This window comes from Nipponia nippon, unplaced genomic scaffold, assembly GCF_047370975.1.
Source record: "Nipponia nippon isolate SJK-2023a ecotype South Korea unplaced genomic scaffold, ASM4737097v1 scaffold_9, whole genome shotgun sequence".
NCBI lineage: Eukaryota > Metazoa > Chordata > Aves > Pelecaniformes > Threskiornithidae > Nipponia > Nipponia nippon.
The window spans coordinates 36,889,395-36,907,804 of record NW_028262413.1 but is presented as its reverse complement, the minus strand read 5'-3'; the positions used below and the strand labels follow the sequence as shown (position 1 = coordinate 36,907,804).

At 40.0% G+C, this 18,410-nt stretch overlaps 1 protein-coding gene across 15 annotated transcripts in view; it reads right to left on the bottom strand.

Moving 5' to 3' along the window:
- Window positions 1-325: 325 nt before the first annotated feature.
- The window catches only part of SEMA6D (semaphorin 6D), a 247,306-nt gene continuing 229,221 nt past the window's right edge, over window positions 326-18,410 (bottom strand). For 9 of the 15 annotated variants that reach the window (XM_087743952.1, XM_087743948.1, XM_087743949.1 and 6 more), the window contains 18 exons: window positions 15,184-15,340; window positions 14,700-14,811; window positions 14,029-14,089; window positions 13,855-13,917; window positions 13,662-13,763; window positions 13,351-13,441; window positions 12,954-13,073; window positions 12,399-12,487; window positions 11,403-11,620; window positions 11,163-11,294; window positions 10,811-10,966; window positions 10,554-10,727; window positions 9,668-9,808; window positions 9,489-9,566; window positions 8,582-8,673; window positions 8,181-8,237; window positions 6,145-6,312; window positions 326-4,024 (listed from right to left, as the gene is read on the bottom strand). In XM_087743952.1, coding sequence (XP_087600078.1) covers window positions 2,721-4,024; window positions 6,145-6,312; window positions 8,181-8,237; window positions 8,582-8,673; window positions 9,489-9,566; window positions 9,668-9,808; window positions 10,554-10,727; window positions 10,811-10,966; window positions 11,163-11,294; window positions 11,403-11,620; window positions 12,399-12,487; window positions 12,954-13,073; window positions 13,351-13,441; window positions 13,662-13,763; window positions 13,855-13,917; window positions 14,029-14,089; window positions 14,700-14,811; window positions 15,184-15,292 — 3,267 coding nt within the window. In that variant the 5' untranslated portion in view covers window positions 15,293-15,340 and the 3' untranslated portion in view covers window positions 326-2,720. Of the gene's footprint in view, window positions 4,025-6,144; window positions 6,313-8,180; window positions 8,238-8,581; window positions 8,674-9,488; window positions 9,567-9,667; window positions 9,809-10,553; window positions 10,728-10,810; window positions 10,967-11,162; window positions 11,295-11,402; window positions 11,621-12,398; window positions 12,488-12,953; window positions 13,074-13,350; window positions 13,442-13,661; window positions 13,764-13,854; window positions 13,918-14,028; window positions 14,090-14,699; window positions 14,812-15,183; window positions 15,341-16,881; window positions 17,087-18,410 lie in introns of all 15 variants that reach the window. The other 6 variants (XM_087743950.1, XM_087743956.1, XM_087743958.1 and 3 more) reach the window with 6 other exon arrangements.

Below are 18,410 nucleotides of genomic sequence, written 5' to 3'. Positions count from 1 at the left end.
TATGGGCAACCCTGACCCTGTACTACACTCTACCACTGCGTGCCAGTTACGTTGACATTTTATGTTTAACTCAGGAGGCTGAAAGTCATCTACAGACACTCGCTGCCCCTCAAGAACATGCAAGTCAACATGTGGCTGCAGCGAAAATGGAAGGACGCCTGTGTGCATGGCCGCCCACCTCTGCACATCCCCCTGCGAGGCTGATGAGAGAACGTCTCTGTGCCTTCATCACAGAGCTATTAAAGGCAAGCAGAGCTTTTCCTCTATTGTAATCCCAACAATGCACCTAAAACTAGCTTCACTAATAATGAAATTAGACACTCAGTACATTGGAATATTTTATTTTGACTTTACATGCGGTGTTAAAAACCCAAAGAACGTATTATTTACACATCCACAATACAAGTTTACAAGATATCTATACATGTTAAAGTACTCTATAGTATAGAGCAGCTTCATTTAAGGGTTACTTTTTTATGCCGTACCATTAAAAAAGATACAATCTGCGTTTACCTTTGCACAAATGGATAAAGCATCTCTTATTATTAAATTAACAGAATAAGGACTAGGTTGAATGTTAGAAATTTCAACATAAATACTGAGAGAACGCACATTACCATCTACAAGGCAGCACAATGTTACAGGAGGTTATCAGGGTTCACATACATTTATCTTTCGGTTTCACACAAGTCTGTATTAATTAATATTTGTAAAGTGAATTCGGATCAGTTTGTGTCTTTTGACAACTGAGTACATTTTTAATAGTTATTAATCTGTAGCGGTTTAGTTGCAAGACAGAAGTGTTTAGGAAGAGAAATCATTGATTTTTGGATCCAGAGGTCTCAGGAAATAAATGTCCCTCACAGCCTTACAAGAAAAAATGACTACTTCTATCCTTTATTATTTGTTCTGTAACAGAGATCCAGTTTTCAGTGACTAACCTTTTCTCCCCTTTGAACACATAACATAAATCTCCACCGTCTCTGAAACCCATTGCAGTTATTTTTCCCGCTAATTCATGAATATTCCTCTGCCATGGTTATTTCTATAGTTATGTTCAATAAACAATGTGGTAGTGTGTAGTCTGCAAGCTAAAATAGCCATCTGTGTTGAACATCAGCTGCAAGTGGATACTGTAAAACCTACTAAATAGCTTACACAACTTCAGCAGGTGTTCCATTACCCTAGAAACCTCATTTGATTTCACATTATAACTGTTTGATCCTTCGGAGAGCTGGAGTGGAATGTTTATCATGGTAAGGTGATTTAATGCTGCTGTCTTCTTGGATTGTAGGCTGCCTTTAGTCGCCATTAATTATTCTTGCTTTTTATCTTTTTTTTTTTTTTTGGGTGCTGTTGAGAGATTTTACAACTGGCACTCGGGAGATATGTGCTATAGTGAGAACACTTGACAGATTTATTTATTTTTTTTTTAGTACGTTTATCATTTGCATGAATAAGGCACAAAATGCACAGATTCAGGTAAACTCACACATAATATTTACAGAATATTGTCATTACCTGCATGACTTTGGAAAAAAAAAACAAACCTTACATTACACAACAAAAACAAATTGATTGCACTACTGTTGAGTTTTCACAGACTGCTTCTGCCAGGCCAATTGTTTCTTCCTTTTTATTGACAAGAGTCTATCAGCGTGTAGGGCATTATTAAATGCAACAAAAACAGAACCTTCTCTAGTTACATAGGCCTTTGCCAAGAGAATTGATTATTAGCTGCCCTCAGTGAGACGTACAGGGGCTCAAGGTCACAGTGTCCAGGTATTGGTTGGAGGCACTGTGGAAACACAGTAAAACTCCCCTGTTCCAGCCCAAAACACTAGATGTGAAATGCACAGCTCTGAATCAATAGCAGCACAACAGAGTTATGAAGAATTAAACGTATCTGCACTCTTTCACTGGGTGACTATTTCATCAAGGCATTATCACGCAGAAGGCTGGCAGAGATGCGTAGTTCATCCTTAGCTGTCTCCAAACTGAACCCAACGGGCTGCAGAAGGCAGAATCATCTGTTTGTTCAGTCATGCTCAATGTAAACAATTCCATAGCATAAAAGATGCAATGGGAATCTAAGTACATCCTAGTGTGTACAGTACACACGCACATCCACACACACGCACAGCTTTATCTGTGGCACAAACAAAATGCCACACACATGGAGAGAAAAAAATAATAATGCTACAGTTGGGCCAGAGACTGAATTCCAGCAAATTGATTATTAACCCAGATAGTCATTGAGACATTACTATTTTCTGACATTTGTGCAAGAGGCAAGGTGAATGCATACATATTAAAATGTTCACATTTAATGGGAAGGACCACGCTTAATGGCAGTCTAAAATGGAACCCATTTTTCAAGTATTTGCTTACTGATTTTTTTTCCCAATAACTTTTTTTTAGCTAGTTAGAACAGCAAAGTAGCCCCCACCCCATTGTGCTACATGTCTCCTTAGCTCCAAACAAAAGAAATGTAATGACCAGCACTTTCCTTTGTTTTTTTGTGTTTGCTCCTAGCAAGCACACGAAGTCTTGCTATAGCTACTCGTGGCAGGACACAGATGTTGCTGAAGTAAAGACAGTTTCTTTGGCCACTTTGTTCTCTTTAATAACAAGCAAGTCTCTGTCTCATGTGTCTACCACAACATCACCTCACAACCTGTACAGGTCAATGCCACACTCATTTTTAGCACAGACATGTCCTAGTAACTGTATTTGTTCAGTGGTCTGACTGAAGTTGTCTGAGGAACGAATGAGGGTTTTGGTGGCACATCAGGTTTTAAGGAGGGTGTCCTCTTTATTCCTGTACGAGGAAGGGTGCCGTTGCTCGTGTAACTGCTTTGCCTGGACAAGGAAGGCTGGAGGTGAACGCTGACAGGCGTCCCTTGCATGTAGTCCATCTTTGTGCCTGCCGTGGGAGGCATGTACCCCCCACGATTAATACTAGGCTGTCTGGATAACAAAACACCATTTGGTGAGTTTAAGTTTTTAGGAAGGGCAGATATTGAATGCCTTTGTGATGAATTTTTGTGATAACCTCTCTGCCTTTCCAAAGAGGTCATTGGTACTGCAGGAGTGGTGGGAACGTCCACTCGTTTTGTGGGGCTGTTTCTCGGAAGAGTTGATGGAGGAGAGTATAAAGATGCTTCCCTGTTGGGAACCTTAGGTGGGATCTCAGACATATTTCCCATTGGATCCAGCATTAAAGTCTGGTGGGCCACTTGAATATCTCCCATAATTGCTTTGGGATTACTAGTAGTTTCATTTAAGTGTTTCAGAAAATCATTCAGGGTGTTCCTGGAATCAACAGACCTCCTGTGGTCTCTTTTGCTGGATGGTTTTGTAAGTGGATGATCAATATGTTGCATCTTTTTGTCTGCCTTGTGCGCATTAGAATTTGAGAAAGATGTATTGTAATCATGGGTAGCATTGGGGAGAACGATAGCACTAGGAATATGTCCATGACTTAGAGGAGAGTGGGGTGGAGGACTGGAAGGAAAAAACTGAGGGCTTTTTAATGGGGTTTCCTTTCGTGAAGCATTGAGGTTATTATGCGCTTTGTCCGACTGACTTTTCATAGCCTGCAGAGTCTTTTGTTGAAGAACTGGTGTAGATTCAGGAGTTGGAAGTGCAGCTAATTCCGGAGGCTGGCCCCTGTGGTCCATCATCATGGACTTCGTATCACCGTTTGGCGGCAACTCCTTTCTGCTAGTCAACAGGTTTGTGTAAAGTTTGGGTGAATCAATGTTTTGTTGATATTCCTTGACGGGACTGTCAAACAGCCCATTCAGTTTAGCAAAGCTCCCACTGGAGTCAGTACAGGACTGAGCCGATTCTGCATCTTTGTGTATTTTTCTCGATTTCCGTACAAATATATCCCGGTAACAGTAAACGGCCACTCCCGCAATAAAGGCTCCCAGGACAAAAGCGGCAAAGACACAAGTGATTAGGACATTCATATGTACCATTTGGTTGGACTCTCCTGATTGTACTTCCCACCTTACACCTGCAAAAGACATGCAGCATATCATAAATCTACATGTACTTCATACTGATACATTTCAGAAGAAGGTAGCCTCCCTCAGGGAAGTGTCTATTAAGTGTTTGTATGTGCTCTGTGTCTAGTGTTAGTGTAACTCAGCTGGATCCTGCAATCCACAGCACTGGTGAATGAAAATAATTTTATAAATGAAAATGACTGTGTGAGCATTGATCAGTCTAAAGGAAGACTGTCCGTTTTCTCTGATAATGAGGAATGCTTGTCAAAGCTGCTCTCCTCATATTACATTCGGTTTAGAGCTGTCCCCAAATTTCCTTTACAGCTCACAAATAGGGGCCTGTATGTTATTAACATTAATGATTTCTGCTGGGAAATTGAGGTTAGAAGGTGCTACTGGGCCAGACAGCAATTAATAACTCAAGGGATTTCTCTCTCAATTTTCTGCCCAACTCATAAATCAGTATCAAAAGAGAGACAGGATTATGCAAATGTTGGGTAAAACTGTATAATGTACATACTGCATTGTTGTAACTACATTAATGTAATACGGTGCAAAACTCGTAAACTAATACATCCCTAGGTTGCTAGCCTTGGAGTGGCACACCTAGCATTATGTAAGTGTATAATTTTTGAAGTTCAAGATTATGTCATTCTATTAGAGCACTAATTTTTCTTTTAGTCAGTAATGAACATAAATACTTGCATAACATTAGAAAAACCAGCTTGCAAGGTTAAGTTATTAGAGAATGTTAAAATTTAGAGAACTTTTAGCTTAGACCAAGAAGTTCAATATTGGATTAGTTTTTTATCTGTGTATTAACAAGCTCCTTTTGATTTTGAGATTTTTAAAGCAACCACAGACATCTTGCAGCTAAGACAATGTTAGTTCGTAATGAAAGTAATTCTGTTAACCATCCCAAGGGATGTCAAAATGAAAGAGCGAGAGGGAAGGAACAGATTCACTTTCGTCAGAGGCAAGGCCTTTGAACATTGTTAATGTCCAGGGTTATAGGTTTTAATGGCACTGTGCAGAAAAAGAAAGAAAACATGAGTAAAGTTCACTAATAGCTATGACACAAAGTGTGATTCAGAACCAAGAGCAAATGATAACAAAAACTTAAAGCAAAACGGGAAATAACTGCAACAAATTAAAATGACAAATGCACTGCCATAATGGCTGATAGGAAACCTGATATGTTTTGGTGAATGGTAATAAAACACAAATGGTTTTTGGCTGGTGAGATTTTCAGTAAATACAGAATTGTGCAAACATGTCTGTCACCTGGCTAGTCTGTGTACTGATAAAGACTTGTGTTAAGTTTTGGTTATGGGATTGGAAGCTTCTCGATTCTTTGGTTGACTACAATAGTCCTACTGAATTAAAGTCTTTGTTGCCGTAAGAGCCTAATCAAAGGTTCACTTAGCTGAAAGATGAATTACATGCAGAATACGTTTCTTTTTGTGTTCGGCTTAAAACCGCTGTGTGTCTCTCTGTGCACCAAGATCATCTGTAAACTGATGCTCATATCCAGAGAATAAAAATTCAGCACATCCTTACTCAGTCTGACCCACGTTCTTCAGAAACATGCTGCAGGCAGGCAGAGTTCAGGATATGCCCCATTTAACACATGGATCTGTCACAGAGCTGTGCTTTCTCTTCTGTTCTCCTCCCCTCCCACCCAAAAAAAAAAAAAACCACCCCCCCCCACCCCCCCCCCCACAAACCACCACCAACCAACCCATTAAACTCTTGTAAGCAACCATTCACGAGGACTAATAGTCTTATCCAAACTACACTGGTTTGAAAACACCACCAGAGGTGCAAATAAGTCTTGAATGTAATTTTTTTAACACATCCAGAACTCCCACTGATTTTAATGGGAGCTTTGGAGCACCCCAGGAATTAAAGGCTGAGCTTATTATCTGTGTTTCCCATTATAAGCTCTAAGCAGCACTTTGTACACCAGATAAGTAGGTATGAAAAACATGATTGCACTTCTGCATATTCACAGGAAATGGGTGTAAAATATAGCCCAACAATCACGGGTGTTACATTTAAGCCTTAGACAATGCTGAGACTATCAGGTTTCCATTCAGCTGCAATGTATTCCCTGGTAAGGCCTTACCCTTTGGGACACCTGATAATGGATCAGAATAATCAGAAGTGTTTGGGTCATCTTGAACTACAAATTTCCGAGAGCCAGTCACTTTAGGTTTCCAGGAACCAATCACTTTAGGTGATATAACTGGGATACTTGCCATTGTGGTAATGGAAGCTGAGGAGAACTCCATGTCTGTGGTGGCAAACAGATTTTTATTAATGTGTATTACAGTCAGGCTTTCCTCACTGTTTCATGGCACATCTAAGCTATAGCTGGAGACAGTATTTAATGGGAGTTACATGTCAGAGCAAAATGTGACCCCCTACACTCTGCAGAAGTACAGAGGGCTGATTAAAATCAATTGTTTCAAAACTTTAAGTACGAAAAAAATACATTAAAACATCAACAGCTGCTAGCCAAAAAGCCAGAGAAGTCAAACATGAAAGCAGTGCAAAAGTTAAAGTAAGCAACTGGTGGAGGTGAAAAGCACAACTTATTCTACTTAATTGCTATATTCTTCACTGGAGACAACATACTTGGCTGCCTTTTAAACATAAAAAAAAAAAAAAAAAAAGAAGTTACTTGGAAAGATACACACTCATGACAGGTTACGCCTGAGAAACCAGATCAGCTCCATTAGTGCTATTATGGTATACCAGGAACTGCTGAATGAGCCATTTCTACAGGTGGGGATGATAGGAATGTTTTTAACCTCTATTTTGTAATGGTTCCTAAGGAATAATGTTGCATACATTCTGGCTCCTCTGTAGTACATTTGCTGAACAGAACCACCGTAGCCGATGTGAAAATGCACGAGGAGGAAACACATCAAATTGGGTTTACAATCTAAAGTCTACTTTGCACACTCAAGTATTCTGCGTTCGCTGTCCCAGTAGGTTTAGGCATGAACGTCTATGGCTCGAGATCCGGCTGAGAAATGTACTTCAAAAGCACACTCATTCAGGACTTGAAAATAAGGTTCGGTTGTATCTGTGTCCTAAAATATCACTTTGAAAATTCAGTTGATAACTAAAGTAAACACTCATGCAAGCAAGGTAGCATTTCCATATAGCACAGTTTTGTTTTGCTTTCCTAAGTGAGTCTCTAACTTACTTTATGGGTAAATATATTTGGAAAATATTTGTCTTGAACATTACTTCTTGTCAAGTTACAGAAGTGCAAATATCATCAGAAACCAAAACACAAAATAATGTTCTTGTTCTTGCTGCACTCTTACAAATTCAACATACAAATAGATTATTGTCATATTTGTCAATCAATCAGAAACGTGCCCTTGGTTTGAAAGCAGAGACCAAGTGCCAGGAGCAAAGACTGGAAAATAAGGGCTTGGTCTTGCTCCTGTTGAAGTCAGCGCAGGTTCTGCTTTTGAGTTCAACAGAGGAGCGCTGGGTCCTCTCCTCCTGAACACCAGGGGCTGACGGTGAGAACACTATTAGAAAAATCACTGAAGGAGAAAAGGATATGAAAGTCCATTTGACAACAATGCATAAAGCTTTTTCTAAGCCACCTTTGTCTACATAAGTCCTCATTCAGCTACACAGTTTGTGATGTTAAATTTTTTCCATTAGCACAAACCACTTAGAACATTTCAAAAATATAGAAATACACATTTTAGAAAATGTGTATTTGTGCAAAAAGCTTGCTGGGAAAGAAGGAAAAGAGGAAAGGAGAGGTAAGGAGGAAGGTGATGAAATTCTGTCATTCATCTACTAGAGATGACCAATAGGGGCATTCACAAATGCATGGCTGGGGATAAAGAGTAAAGCTTAGTGGACTTTCGTGCAGTGAAGATGTCATCTATGTTAATCAGGCTCTTTAATAAAAGATGTCTCAATAAATAATGAGCTGTTAACATGCGGCTACACAGGGTGAAGTGCTGAGTGAGAAGAGTCTGACTATCTTTACCATCAGTGGGAACATGAGTAAAAGCACAAAAATGGAGGACTGCCAACTGTGCAAAAGGAAGGAAAAAAGGGCTGAAAATGCTGAACTGAAGGAAAGTAAAGGTCATTAATTCAAAAAAATTAAAAAAAACTAACCAGATGTTGGGTCGCCAAATATTTTGTAATCTGGTGTAGCTGTAGTAGGCAAAATTTCTAAAAGAATTAAAGGAACAAGTAATCAGTAAAAAGTAACAAAAAGAAAGAAAAAGATCTCAAACTTGAGTAATGGAAAATAAAAACTAAAATATTACTGGTTACAAAAAATAAATCCTTCAATACTTTGCTGTAGACCCCAAGTAGTTGTAAACTGGTGAAGGAAAGACAAAACTCTGCCACCCAGGACCAAAAAGCTCAGCTTTGTGAACACTCACAGTAACACCAGGTGATGTGTCCATCATGTTACTGAAAAGCTCATCATAAATTTAACATCCGTAGTGAGGTGTGGCCACAGACTACTGTTGAGACATTATAAGTGAGCAGCAACGACTATGCCTTACCGTGGCAGTCCCCAAGCTGCGCTGTGTTGCCGTATTCGACATCTTGTACGTATCCTCCAGTGCTGTGGTTGTATGAAACAAACAAAGAGAACCTGCAATTAACAGTATTAGTAGGGAAACAAATGGTGATTTTTTTTTTCTGGAAGCAGCAAATGCAAACATATACAAGACCTAGTGTATGACCCAAAAAATTATTTTACAAAATGCACAAGTTAGTTATAACGAAGCTTTAAAACTCTATATACGTGCTTATGCCAGGAAATGGAAAAAAAAAAAAAAAAAATCTCTTTTTTCAGCAACATCATCATGTCTTCTACATTGGGCGTGCTCTTGGTTTTAGATACAACCGTCCAATTATGCTGGTTGAAGTTTGCACTGGCCTGCTACAAAGGCCTCTTTTTATGACACAGCTGCTAATGCACTGTATATTACAGACTTGATTTGTGCAAAATGCTTTTGGTATGCATATATATCACCGAAGCTCCAGAGCAGAGGCAAAATCTTACTCTTTTCCCGCTGTGAATCCTGTGCTTTCATATTTGCAAATGACTGTGCCCTGGCTGTGAGCACGCCTGGGCGGGGATACTGCGCACTGCCCTCTCTGAGCTGCACAGGTTTGCAGGCAGCAATTTCTTGCCTTCCTGCTTCCAACTGCTCTTCCTACAGGTCTGCTTGTCCTCCCACACACATGTAAAACTCCCACTGAAAGCAAGTCTTCACCTAGAGATTGCAGAATTAGGTCAGACTTTAGCATTCTGCTCTCTTATATCTACAGTACACTGAAAAACCAACCCTAAAAAAATGGAGATTTATTAATTGAATGCAAGGGAACAGGCATAGAATATGAGCTCATGTGGTCTAACACGCATAAGCAGAGATGCTGGCTCATTTGAAAAACAGTACTCACAGCATGCCTGGTGTCACTCTTCCACATGCCTCGTGGTCTAACCAGCCACAGTATGGGTCCCGGGAAGCAATACATGCCCTTGCAAGAGAAAAACCCCAAGAAATCATGCATTTTTTACTTCCTTCCCAAGAGATGTTGGAGCCCTTCATTTAAGGGGGAGTTCGGGAACGGGGCCGTACTTTTTACATGACCCGTGACGCTCACACCGACTCAGAGGAATTCTAATGACGCAGCTGGAGAACGCCACGAACAGAGCATGGTGGTCTCTATCCAGCTGAAGGGAAATGACTCTTCTGTCCTCCTCGCTCTCAGCATTACACCTGTTCAGCAAAGATAATGGCAGGCCATGATTTTAGTAACTGCAGTACTTAGTGCAGCACTTACACAGCAAACATTTATTTATTGTCCGTGTCGATAGTGAAGAGACTTTTTACACGTATAAATTTAACTTACTAGTCTTTGCTGAGTGATTTCTAAACAAACCTACGGATTACCAAATGCCAGCTTCTGGCTCTTATTTACAGCTAGGTGACAATTTCACTGAACTACGTAGGAAAAAAAATCCAAATCCATTTTCTTTGTTTTCTCAGTCAGCATAAATATCTGGACAGAGGAGAACAGGAGTCCTGTACTGGACGCCTGTGGAGTCTAATTGGAACGCTTCCATTCCCAAATTCTTTGCGCGAGAATAAACAATTTAAAAATGATTAGATGTAGTTTATACATTATTGGTCACTCTTGAGAAACCCTCAAGGTGAGGTCACATAATTTCTTTTTAACAGCAGCAGCTAGTTCTGACATTTCATATTCAGGAAGAAGTGTATCTATTTGTAGAAGAATTAGACTGTATCACTGACGTCACTAGAGTGGAATTAGGTTGTTCACTCAACCCATACAAAATGGCAAGTGACCAAATAGTTTCAGGTTATTCAACACGACGAACACTGTGAAATGACAAATAAGTGGTGATGTTGGTGATAATGACTAGGTTTTCATTCACCATAATTTTTTTTAGCTAGGTACCAAGGACTAGATGAAGAGCTTAGGTGTTCTGGTAATACTTACTTTGCATGATTATATGCTTCAATCTCTTCCAGTAATACACTGTCATTCAAAGAAAAAGGCCTGGTCTTTGCCAAGATTTTAAGTACTACTCCTGCTTCGGAGCCAACAAATATGACTGTGTAGTTCTGGTAGGGTCCAGCAGCGTGGTCTACGGCAATTGCTGTCAATCTGTATCTATTAAGACCAAAAGGCGTATCATTAACAGCACGTTTTCTTGTTTTCCTTTTCACACGCATTATTTTTGAACGGTGTCATACCTGACACGTGTTTTGGTAAACCAGGGCTCCTCACTGACTGAGGGAACAGCTGAATCCATCAAAGGATGAGATTTGATGAAGGAGAGTGTTTCGTCTGGGAAATCAATGGAAGTTTTGTAAGCCTCTGCTAGGCCGTGTTTTGCACAGCAGCCCGGTCTGAAAGGAGAACAACATTGTTTTCCTCTTGGTATTTTAGTTAATGAGAGACGGCAGCCTGCTAATGAGCATCCTTATGGCTGAAGTGTAAAGCCCTGCTTTGGTTTTTACCCGACAAGACACTCAGGAGTGCAGCTGATTTAAGGCAGCTCTTTACAAGGACAATATTGTGGCATCATGAGTAAGAACCTTTTACCTTGGCTTTGGTACTTTGTCTTCAGGTACAGCTGTCCAAACAGAGTCAGGAGTCTTTTGTTCTTTAAATCTCCCTTTGAAGACTTTCTCAATGTCATCCATGCTGAAAGCACACACTGCTGAACCAGGGATGCTGTAAAATCAGAAAAATAGTTGCAAGAACTCAGACTACAATGGCACCAATCTCAGTGTAAGGCAGAACCAGATAACTACCTTTGATGTAAGGTTGCTCATCTCTCACCTGTTAAGCTGTGTGGTGAATACACCGACAACCGTGGGGACTCCATTGATTTCTATTATGTCTGTGATAGACTGCAGAACATCAAAGTAGAAGAATGAATCCCCAGGCACTGAGCAGTTGAGCCGAGCTTTCAGAAAGGATGTCCAATGTTTTTCCAGGACTCTTTGGGACCCCCCCATGTCATTTTTGCATATGCGTGCCACACGGGAATACACAGCCTGTGAAGGGTGAAATAAATAGACGAGAAAAGGGAGAAAGGCTTGAGAGATGCAAGGAAAACAGTGCTTGTTTCTGAGCTGTTAATAAAACACCAAAGATAATTTTGTTACCAGGACGCTGCAATTTATCAGCACAGAAAGGATGAAAGCAAACGGCATTTAGCTCGTAGTGCACAGGCATGTTAACTTATCACCAAGCAAATGCAACTCTGCAGCTCGTCCCCACCCTTTTTTCCCTTCAAAATCATATTGTTAGTGAGATTTAAAGACTTTAATTAACCATGTGTAAAGGATTTAATAATTTATTATAGAATATCCTTCCATGGTGAGGCATGAGTATTATACTCTGTACTGGCATGACTGAATTATTCAATATCCAGGGACATTAGAGAAACTTCTTTGAAACTCTTCTTTTGTGTTGTTTTCTTTTGTTTCTTTAATCAGCATGAAAAAACCCTCAGATTTTCCATTACTTGCCACAAGTGTTAAGGCAACAGCAACACTAAGGCAACAGCAATACTAAAAGATACCTGTAGCGAGCTTGCCTAACAGCAAGGCATAGAGAACAGAAACAACTTTCTGGTTGAAGAATGCACTGTCCTATTTCTCTTTCTCCTCCCCTCCCCCCCCGTAAATTATAATGATGGGAAAACTGTGTGAACTTTGTACTAGTCCCTACTTCATATTGCAAACTACGCTTGTTATTGACACCACTTTAGGACGATCTCATTCTGCTACAACGCATGGCTACCCAACAGCTCTCTGGGACAATACCCACCTTGCCTAAATTATTGTGCTCTACAGCAATTTCTCGGAAGAAGAAATAAACGTAGTTCCCGTATTCTATGGCGTGGAGGAAGTGTGGCTCTGTAACAAAGAGCAAGGAGAAGGTTACTTCAAAGAACTACTCAATCGGCACACAACACTGACTACGCTGGGTGCCTTGGCAGCTTCTCCACAGGTCCCTACCAGCTCCTCCCTAACAGGAGCTCCAGTCTTCCAGATACTTTAGGACATCCAAACATGGGTGAACTGGAGCCTAAATGAACTTGAAGTCTTTGATGTTGGCTAATGCATTGTAAAAAGGCCTCAGAGGAATTGCATTTCAGCCAAGGTATTTTTTCACTGCAGATTCACTCATTGATGTATTTAACAAAAATTTTGCTTTAATTGTATCAAACTGCTTTCTTATTGTAATCATACTGCGTTGAAAGCCGCATACATGCTGACATTGTAGCATGTGTGTAAAGCACGCTGGCTGTGAGTTACCTGACCCTCTGTGCCACTGAAGTTACATTTGCCATGTGTATGGGAAAATACTCCCCCAAATTACCTTTTATCCATTTGGAATCATACTTTATTGTTCTTAGGGCAGATCCATCCCCCATGCTGCGATAAATAACAGCGTCACTTGCCAGGAAATCTGCTACTGTTGCCGAATATAATTTTCCATCTAAAACAGAAGTTGAAAACATGGTATTAAGAGGCCTTTAACAATCTACAGAATTCTGACTAGCCTGTATTTTTCCCCATTTCTTTACTGCCACTCTTCTCCAAGTTGCTCTAACCTATTTATTAACAGGTCAGCTTCTAATCCTTTGGAGGCCCTTTAAAAAATTTAAGAGCAGGAGCACCATGACACCTTTAGCTTTCCTGCGCTTGCTTTAAAAGCTCTCTGGCTCCTTTGGTGTCATTAATCATTTAGACTCATTACAAGCAAAAGTTCTTACCAGCAAAGAGGGCGACATTGGTTTGTCTGGCATCAAATGGGCATCTTGCCAAACCACTAATTTCCTCCCCATCATACTCTAAGGTATTCAGCTAGAGACGAAAAATAAATGGGTGATAGTGTCATTTCTATTTTGTACACTGGCATAAAAGTATAACATTGTCTTTCCAGAAAACTTAATTCAGCACGTTGGCTTCTGTCTGTTTTTATTTCACCTTGAAGCAGTCCCCAGTCACACTGGATGTATTTGCTACAGCATAACTGGTGCAAGCAAAACCACTAACAGATTAATGACATTTTCAATATTCTTACCTGATAGTATCTGCACATAGGGTTAAACGCATTTGTTCCACAGACGAACACCATCTCATCGTTTCTTGGAACAAAGACTTTAATGAAGTTATGGCATTCATCCTGAACAGAGAGTAAGATGTATTAATCACAGACTTCACATATATAATAAATATTAGTGGTTTTTTTTCTATAACGTATGTGCTAAACTTACTTTATGTTTGCCTTTCATAGCACAGTTCTCTCTGTCCTGCTGCCTTGACCTCCATGTTAATTTCTGTTAAATCAAACCAGGAAAGAACAGCTGATTTTCTTTCTACAAGAAAGTCTTAAAAAAATTAAAACCAAAGAAAATACCTCTCCCTTGCCAGCACCTGTATCTACTCACCTTGCTTGGAGTAACTTCTGATTTTGGAACTTCATTTAAGTTTACAGTGTAAACTTGGTCCCTGTTGGCAAAGAATAAAAAGACACAAGTAAATTCATTAATTAATTGGCCTTATTTTTGATAAGCTCAATCTATTTTTAGAGTGTTTTGTTAGACCAGAAACTTCTATGAAATGCTTGTGGATTTTTGGTGTTTAATACAAATCAGAGAAGGCTGGTCATGGGCAACATGGGGTGGTTTTGATTTTTATTGGGGTGGTCCTTAGACAGCACCTACAATGTCCAGCTATCCACCTCTGTCTTTCCATTCTGTTGAAGACTAATCTGGACTGTAAATATTCAAGTGTGTTATCCTCGCTTCCTACATCCCTGACGTGTCAGTCCAAGTTTAAAATGATCAGGAGAGGTTTTTATCAGGGCAGTAATAGGGAAAAGAGGGAAAAGAGGGAAAAGAATATTTGATCATTGGTTTTAGCATAACTACAGTAACTGCAGCCTTCAAATCCAATTTTCATGCACTGGCCATAGATACAGTATATTTCTCTGGGAAATCCTCCCCCAATTCTAATTTTTATCATATTCTGCAGATTTTTCTAAATGAATTTTACACATTAATGCAAAACCAGAAGAGAAAAGAATTTTAATCTAATGAACTGAGTGAAGGAAAATTACCTGCCAGCAATATAAAGTGTGTCTCGAATTTTCAACATCAGTTGGAAGTCCAGTCTGTGCTGAGATTCATTGCCTGAAGGGCGTCCTCTAAATACTGGATATTGCCTTGAATCTGCAAGTAAAAATGGGCTACACCATCACTCAGGATTATAGAGCTAAAGAATCAATATATGGCATTGATTAGCTGTATATACTAGGTGTAGAAGGGTTTAAACTAAATTCCTTGAGTAATGTCTTGAATATAAATGAGAAAAGGATGGCTAATGTCAGCAAATGTTCTTTTTCCTGAAGTTATTGCTGTATTTCTGATTGCTTTTTTAAGAAAATGATTAAGTGTTCTATTAAAGATACAAAGCCAGTAAACACATTTCAATTTGAAAGAAAACAGACTTTTCTTTTAACTTCCCAAGGAAAAAAAAAAAACAAAACCAAAACACATTAAAACTTTTTCCTTAGTGGTTAGCACCATTTGCAGATTACTTACAGTGGTAGTCAACAATGTTAATAGGGTCCTCATCTTCAGGGAAGCTGACAGCTCCGCACTGGGACAGACTCATTAGCATCACGGAGGCACAAAGCAGAGGAAGCCTCATGGCTGGTGAAAGATGAGTACTACCTTTGTGGCAACACTGTTTAACTACCTGGAAAACAGGAACATGCCAGTGAGACTTCAGCAGCACAGGACAGTAAACGTGACTTCCTACTACAGAAGAAGGGTTTTTTCGTTTGTATTTAAGCACTGGCAGCAGTGGACTAAACTGGTGCTTATGAAAGGCTCCTGTACGTACACTGATGGAAAACTGCTCCGTGACATATCCCTACTCAAAGCTGCTCTGAAACATATTGATGTTTGCTAATTTTTAGCTGGATTTACAGGCATTTCCAAAGAAGCTGACGACTGCCAGCCCATTTAATTCACGGGAATCACAAACAGAACATGCAGGCTGCTGACCTGGCAAGAAAATTTGTCAAACTTGGGATTAGAATTTTAATTAAACTGCAATCTCTTTCCATCCCCTCTATCACTGAATGTCATCCAATAAAACCCTTTCCCCATAAAATACCTAAATCTGATCCACAAAAAGTCACGACACACAATCTGTCTGAACATCCATGCCATGTTTTAAAATTACTGCTTGCTTCCAGGCTGTGCCATCATAACACTAAGCCTAACAAGCTCATTGCGAAAGACCTTATATCTAGGACCAGACACTTCATGCTTTGCCTTGTGCCGTGATTTAGACATGTGCAAAGGAAACTTAAAACTGCTGCCTCTGCAGTGTGACAGTGCTTGTCACCTGCTTTGCAAGGGTGGCAAGAGACTCAGATGGGGGCACAATGCTGAAGTGGGTTCCCAAGATGCCACTTTCCCCCTAATTCTATTTGTTACTGTAGAAAGCTAGCAACTTCAGAGACTGTCACGGTGGGTTTTTTTTGTCTGTGGGTGTGCTCTATAGATTATACAGCACATATTACGATAGCACCACAACATTATACAACAAAGCTTTTAAGAGAGGAAGGGAAACATAACTTCTCCAATTAAACCACAGGGATATTTTAGTGACCAGAATGTAACTACTCAAGTTGCAATTTGGGTAGGACGCAAGAACACGAATCTCAAAGTGAAATGCAATCCTTAATGACCGCAAGTGGTCTGGGCAGGGGTCATATTTCTCATTAGAAACCTGGCAAATGTAGTACTATTCCCTCCTCCAACCTTTTGGAGGCATTCATTCAGCCCCGATTCACACGTCAGAGCTTTGAGTCACCAGCTCAATGCCCTGCAGTTGCTGAAATTGGTTATTAAACTCTTTGTCTAAACAGAAAAAAAGAAGCCTTTCCATTTTAATGTTTCAAGAATTGCTGCGAGATGTACACGTTGCCAGCACCAAGTGCCAGGCCTGATCCAGCAAAGCACAGAAGTATTAATCATTTAATAATTTGAAAAGCAATTAAAAAACCCCTTCACAACACCACTTAACCTTTCAGTAATGTTTACTGGGGATGAAAATACTGTATTTGTTAATTGATACTATGGCTGGATAGGGGCAGGGCTTCCTTCCACGAGGCTGCTGAGCTCTGTCACTTCAGGCTGGACTGTGAGGAGAACAACTTAAAGACTGATAATATTTGGTGATGGGGGTGTGGGTGTTGTCTGAATGCCTGTCCATTACGGACTGACCTGAAAAGAAGCATTTTCCACTGTTAATGGTATTTCCGTATCTCAGTCCACCAGTCCAGAACGAATGGGCTGTGCTCTTAGTCAAGATTGATGAGTGCAGTGGTTAATAAACACTAATGATTCCTGGCACTTTCCCTCTGCTCTTCCTTGTCCTGACATGGCCTCTTCAGCTGAAGCATCTTGCGTTAAATTACTAATGAGCAAACTTAAAACAAACTGGAATTAATAAAGTTAGTCAAATTAGTTCTTTCTTGTGAAAGCACCATTAGAGCAAAGTCCTGCAGCACAGTGGCTCCCAGACACAATAACAAATCATTAATGGTTACACAATCTTTTTTTTTTTTTTTGGTCTTTTTTTTTTTCCAAGAAAAGCAGGCTCCAAATATCCAACCCACTGCTGTCACAGTGAAAGAAGAGAAAGGGGAGGCACACAAATAGTATGTTGAGTCAGTGGTACTGTAACATCTGTAAGGTGCTCAGTAAAAGTCCTCCCTGAAGCCTCATTTTCTTGGAGAACAAATGAATACAAATTGTAAAAGAGCAAGAAGCTCTCCCAGCCATGTAGGCTTTAGTTAGCATAGAAGATGAGGCTGTTGATGGCCCACACATCATGACTCAGAGACCCTGGCCTGGCTGCAAAACGTGCACAACCCGCAAACTCTGCAAGTTCTGCCAGTATCAAGCATGGGCACGTATCAGGAAGTTTCTTTTTTCCTCTCTTTCCTCCCAGTATCCCATCTAGGAAGAATTCACTGGAACAACAAATATGAAACTTAAATGTAACCTGCCTTGAAGGCAGATACTGTCTTCTGGACTGGAGGAAATGGCTGCAGAGAACAAAAGGGCAATTTGCTGTGTATTGGCCACAACAACTGTGACCTAAAACCAAACTGTCACAAAACCAAAAAGGAAACAACTGAAAGGCCAGGTAAACAAAGACAGTGTCAGTTCTCTCAATCATATTCAAATTTCAAATATCATACTCCCTAAAACAAGGCAAAGTTTTGTAAATGTAAAATCACAGGATGTGTCTCCCTAGACACTGCATCCAGAGCAGAAACAAACTCACATTTATGTCTTCCTCAAAACCCCCCCAAACCTCTGAATATACTCCAGAGATGAACTCCGAGAACATAAAAGGCAGGAATAGTTAGGTTCAGCACTCTCTTTTAACTAAACATCACCTGTCACAAGTCTCTATCAAAGAAAGCATCTACATCTGCATGAAGCACGCACCTTTGTCATGACAAGAGAGAAAAGCAGACAGAGAGCTAGACTAGATCAGCAAACCACAGGCAGTTACTTCTTACCAGCCAGGTAAGAAGCACAGATTTCTTTATTATTTTGCTTGTTAAAAGTATTACAAGAAAATGAACAGTAGCTCTGATTTCTAGCTACATATGAAAAGAAAATGCACCTGCTTCAAGAGGCATTTAAATGCACCTTTTAGCTGGTTGGACACAGGCTTGAGATCTGAAAAGAGAATAAACTTGGAAGAACAGCTGTTCCCTGGATAATCAGAAAAATGG